Genomic DNA, 6,000 nt, shown 5'->3' with positions numbered 1-6,000 from the left:
TTATATACATCGACAATACAAACCAATTAGAATTAAACTATGTACAAAAATAAGGGAAAAAATGTTTAAATCTCTTCTTACTATATAAAAAAAGATTTCGTGCTACTGCTTTAAATCATGCAAAAAACACAACAAAAAATTAAGTAAAAAAAAAAATTATTATAACCATGTACATATATATATATATATATATATATATATATATATATATATATATATATATATATATATATATATATATATATATATATAAAGAAACCATTTGGCCTTCCAGAAATTATATAAATCAAAAACACTTAAATAAAGTGCTTTACCAAATAATAATAAAATAATAAAAATAACAAAAATAATAACAATATACATTTGTATTATTAGCGTGCTTCTACCTAGCAAACTTTCAAATTCAAAAGCACAACCACCAGGCTCCAGTCATCCAGTTTGTCGTTTGCTTGTTCATAAAAACATAGGCGAGTGAACGAAGTGTACAACAGACGTTATGTCTACTACAAAAGCCGATCTGATCGCTAGGTTTCACGCACCTGCTTGTTTTGTACTACTAACACCTGTAAAACAGACTAAACCTTGTCCTTCACACATTTCATTTAAACTCTACAGGCCAAACACCTCCTGCCTTTACATTTAGGAGCAAGTGTTGTAGTCCATAGAGTCCCGAATGTTTTGTCCACTGTTTGTTTATATTTTCTTCATGTTTACCCGTAGCCCTTGTACCCGACAGGGTTTTTTTTCTCCTTTGTGTTCGTTTGTTAGCAGTTGCTGCTGTTGCGGAACTCGCCGTTCTCTGTGATCTGCAGTTTGCTGGGGTTGGTGGGGGAGATGCCGTTGCGAGTCTGCATGCTGTAGCGTTCCTTCAGCTGAGACAGAGCGCTCATCAAACGAGCGTTCGCCGCATCCAGGGATGTGATTCGCTTCTCCTACGGACACACAGACAAAAGGGAGATTGAAGAAGGGAACAGCTGAAGAAAGTGTGCAGGTGCAATGGTTATACCAATAAGGAAGGCAAATGCCAAGTGACAGAATACCATCTGCTAATCCCAAACAATGTGTTCATCTCATCAGATAACAGGTCTCTCCTGGGTGCTAAAGATCACTTTCCTAAGCTCATTCTTATGCACATGTTTGGATTTTTTATACAAAAAAGATCCAGGAATAATACACTATATGGACACCCGACACCTAGATGTTCCACTCGATTTTGGAGTGTGCTTGTGGTTCAATCATTCACAAGGGTGTTAGGTGGTTGTTAGTACTGACATGGCGTGAGGAGGCCTGGAGTGCAGTCAACATTCCAATTCATCCCAGTGGTGTTCACTATGGCCTCTCAAGATCTTCAACTCCAACCCAAAGTACCTTCATAGAGCTGGCTTTTGTGAACAGAGGCAATGTCATGGTGTACAGGTTTGAGTCTTCTAGTTCAAGTGAAGGGAATTATTAATTCTAGTGCATCCTATACAAGTGGGTGCCTTCAATTAGGTGGCAACAGCTTTAGAAAGCTGTCAGGTTTCTCAATACTTTGGTCCAAATGGTCTATATTCAGAATTTAAGGAAGGCATCATCATTTTTTGCCATTGGACAGAAGTCTTTGTGCACTCAATCCCCTTTTTTTTTGTCTTGTCAGTCTTATCATCACAAGGGAAAAAAAAGGAGAGAGTGGCTAGTGAGGGAACAAGTGGTAGCTGTTATTAGGAGAAACCATCACAAGAGGGAACTTGTGTGAGAGAGTGTGAGATGTTCCACAGCATTATACTACTATCAATAATTAATTAGTTAAAAAAAGGGGGAAAATGGTAATCACTGGCCAGTGTTTTGGGTGCTAAAAATCATATTAGGGCATGTTTTAATGGGAAAATAATCAACTTTAGATTAACTGATTATTTTCTTCAACATGGTTTATTCCGTACAAATTACATACATACAGTGAGGAAAATAAGTATTTGAACACCCTGCTATTTTGCAAGTTCTTCCACTTAGAAATCATGGAGGGGTCTGAAATTGTCATCGTAGGTGCATGTCCACTGTGAGAGACATAATCTAAAAAAAAAAATCCAGAAATCACAATGTATGATTTTTAAACTATTTATTTGTATGATACAGCTGCAAATAAGTATTTGAACACCTGTCTATCAGCTATAATTCTGACCCTCAAAGACCTGTTAGTCTGCCTTTAAAATGTCCACCTCCACTACATTTATTATCCTAAATTAGATGCACCTGTTTGAGGTTGTTAGCTGCATAAAGACACCTGTCCACCCCATACAATCAGTACGAATCCAACTACTAACATGGCCAAGACCAAAGAGCTGTCCAAAGACACTAGAGACAAAATTGTACACCTCCACAAGGCTGGAAAGGGCTACGGGGAAATTGCCAAGCGGCTTGGTGAAAAAAGGTCCACTGTTGGAGCAATCATGAGAAAATGGAAGAAGCTAAACCTGACTGTCAATCTTCCTCGGACTGGGGCTCCATGCAAGATCTCACCTCGTGGGGTCTCAATGATCCTAAGGAAGGTGAGAAATCAGCCCAGAACTACACGGGAGGAGCTGGTCAATGACCTGAAAAGAGCTGGGACCACCGTTTCCAAGGTTACTGTTGGTAATACACTAAGACGTCATGGTTTGAAATCATGCATGGCACGGATGGTTCCCCTGCTTAAACCAGCACATGTCCAGGCATGTCTTAAGTTTGCCAATGACCATTTGGATGATCCAGAGGAGTCATGGGAGAAAGTCATGTGGTCAGATGAGACCAAAATAGAACTTTTAGGTCATAATTCCACTAAACATTTTTGGAGGAAGAAGAATGATGAGTACAATCCCAAGAACACCATCCCTACTGTGAAGCATGGGGGTGGTAGCATCATGCTTTGGGGGTGTTTTTCTGCACATGGGACAGGGCGACTGGACTGTATTAAGGAGAGGATGACCGGGGCCATGTATTGCGAGATTTTGGGGAAAAACCTCCTACCCTCAGTTAGATTATTGAAGATGAGTCGAGGCTGGGTCTTCCAACATGACAATGACCCGAAGCACACAGCCAGGATAACCAAGGAGTGGCTCTGTAAGAAGCATATCAAGGTTCTGGCATGGCCTAGCCAGTCTCCAGACCTAAACCCAATAGAGAATCTTTGGAGGGAGCTCAAACTTTGTGTTTCTCAGCAACAGGCCAGAAACCTGACTGATCTAGAGAAGATCTGTGTGGAGGAGTGGGCCAAAATCCCTCCTGCAGTGTGTGCAAACCTGGTAAAAAACTACAGGACACGTTTTACCTCTGTAATTGCAAACAAAGGCTACTGTACCAAATATTAACATTGACCTTCTCAGGTGTTCAAATACTTATTTGCAGCTGTATCATACAAATAAATAGTTAAAAAATCATACATTGTGATTTCTGGATTTTTTTTTTTAGATTATGTCTCTCACAGTGGACATGCACCTACGATGACAATTATCAGACCCCTCCATGATTTCTAAGTGGGAGAACTTGCAAAATAGCAGGGTGTTCAAATACTTATTTTCCTCACTGTATATACATTATATATTGTACTTACGCTACACATAAACAACATGGGGTTTTAACAGCGCTTTTTAAGGACTGTGATTGAGAAAATATACCATGATTAGTAGATTATATGACAAATTGACAAATGTAGATAAACATATAAATAAAAGTACAACAAATAAAAATGATTGATATGGGGCAGTGAACATGTATTGCAGTATTTCAGTATACCATACTAAAAGCTTTGATATGAGTAATTAAATAAAACAGTAACAATTAACTGAAAGAACGTAATCAGAGCTTTCTAAGCTCATTAGTATGCATATGTTCTAAACGAATTGCATTTTGATACTGAAGGATTCAAAAATAGGTCCATGCCTAGCCAACAGATGCTCTCATGGCTCACATTAGCAACAACATTTGGCGATAATCACAAGTGATTATAAGCATGAGTACAATTACAGAAATCCATTAAAAGCTGGAAGTATAATAAACCTCGCAGACTCTGTGCCTGTGACTTGCTTGTGTCATCTTTTTCTAAGGCTCATAAAGGGAGCTGCTTTTTTCCTTGGAGCCATTTTCGTATGACCACCAGGGGGTGCTGCTGTCATACAAAAGTGATTTCTTAGCAGCCATTAAAGTGCTTGTACTTGCGGCGTTCCACTGAACTGAGAGCTCAGGGAGAAGGAAATGTTTCCATCTCAGATCTGTGAAGAGTTTTTCCAAAGTAAACATCACAGTCAAAATGGCGTGTGCGCATGCGTGTGTATAAGTGTGGCGAACACTAATCAGTACTCATTTCGGATGATCTTTTCATGATTTATAACATGGTTTGCAGTTTCGCAACTGCAGTCAGCAATCATCCTGCAAGAAGAGCACAACATTTTATTTTATTTTTCCATGGAGCATGTAGCTTTAGCTTAGCTACTTAAACAAGCACCATGATTATGCATTTGGTTTGGTGAAGCTATGAGTTAATTTAGGCCTAATCCAATATAATTCAGTGCCAATATGTTCAAGTTCCACTACTCCACCTACATCATTCAGTTCAGGTCTTCAATATGATTTAGTTTTTTGTAAATAAATCTTGGCTAAAGGTGCTTTTATTAATCACATGTACATTATAGCACAGTGAAATATATCCACTTCACATATCCCAGTGATGTTGGGAAGCTGAGGACAAAGCACAGGGTCTATGATACAGAGCTTCAGGAGCACAGAGGGTTAAAGTCTTTGCTCAAGCTGGTGATACTGGGGCTTAAACCCCCCCAGCCTTCTGATCAGTAACCAAAAGCCTTAACCATTAAGCTGCCACTTCCATTCTCTCAGGGTTGCAAAAGAGCAGAACATTTCTGATAAATTTCCCAAAACTTTTTATGGAAACTTCATCTGAATGTGCTCACCTGTGCTTCAATGATCTTCTGTTTGGAGTCAACGATGGCCTGCATATCTGCATGGTCTTTTTTCAGCTCCTCCTCGACCGACATTAACCTGCAATCCAAAAACCCAAAAGAAGAAAAAGTTAAATAAATCCAACATCTTGTTATCTGATCAAACTTTAATAAGTTGAGCCTTAGACATGCTGGTCGACATGAATAAAAAAATTCTCATACGGAAAAGATTCGAGGCCCTGAGCGAACCCAAGGACGTAACTATAATGAGATCTTTTGAGAAATGTGTGCCTTGTGTTTAACTTATCACAAAATGGAAAAAAAAAAAAAAGGACATCATCCTAGAAGCTATAAGAGGTTATCTGGCGTGGCTCGAGTAGCCACTGTGACTGTGAGTCTTCACAAATCACAGGACTGTCAGATCTCCGTGTTCCTCTGTGTTCACCTGGTGATGATGCTTTTCATCTGCAGTTCTTTGTCCTCCTGCTGCCTGCGCAGTCGCTCCTCAGCGTCCTCCAGCCGAGCCTGATACTCCAGCAGCATCTTTTGCGTTTGATCATCCTGGGCCTGCAGACGTGACTCGTACTCCTCGAGTTTCTTCAGGGCCAGCCGGAGACGCTCCTGCAGCATGCTGATCTCATGCTGATACTGGAAGAAATGGGAGAAAGAGAACGAATATGGATTTTTTTTTTTATATTTGTTGCCAGATTCTTAAATGTAATCTCAAAAAGAAAAAAGTTCTTTATTTCAGAGGAATACTTAATGCTGATATCAACTGCACACATAAACTTGAGTTTCTAATTGTTTTAGTAAACAGACGTGACAGCTATTGCTCAGGGAAGCTCTCAACTATAAAATTTGATAAAAGAGGTTGATGGAGAGCAAAGAAAAAAACAATGAAAGGACAAACAGCATGAAAAGCATTTGGTAAGGAGGCTTTATTTAATATTTATAGAGGGAGTCTCTAGTGTCAGTGTTGCTTTTCTGCCACCGGAAAGTCTTTAGGAGAGAAGGTTTGTGCTTTGCGGTTTGTCTGTAATATGATAAGCTGTGTGTTTGTTCCTTCGTTCCGTCCTTCCTACCTACATCAGTT

At 39.4% G+C, this 6,000-nt stretch overlaps 1 protein-coding gene across 9 annotated transcripts in view; it reads right to left on the bottom strand.

Moving 5' to 3' along the window:
• Positions 1–262: 262 nt before the first annotated feature.
• Positions 263–6,000, bottom strand: part of dab2ipa (DAB2 interacting protein a) — a 112,822-nt gene continuing 107,084 nt past the window's right edge. For all 9 annotated transcript variants that reach the window (XM_083555202.1, XM_083555204.1, XM_083555206.1 and 6 more), the window contains 3 exons: positions 5,353–5,555; positions 4,920–5,007; positions 263–932 (listed from right to left, as the gene is read on the bottom strand). In XM_083555202.1, the coding sequence (XP_083411328.1) occupies positions 765–932; positions 4,920–5,007; positions 5,353–5,555 (459 nt within the window). In that variant the 3' untranslated portion in view covers positions 263–764. The remainder of the gene's footprint in view (positions 933–4,919; positions 5,008–5,352; positions 5,556–6,000) is intronic.

Source organism: Silurus aristotelis, assembly GCF_946808225.1.
Source record: "Silurus aristotelis genome assembly, chromosome: 11".
Taxonomy (NCBI): domain Eukaryota; kingdom Metazoa; phylum Chordata; class Actinopteri; order Siluriformes; family Siluridae; genus Silurus; species Silurus aristotelis.
The sequence above is the reverse complement of the archived record's forward strand: the minus strand, read 5'-3'. Positions and strand labels throughout refer to the sequence as shown.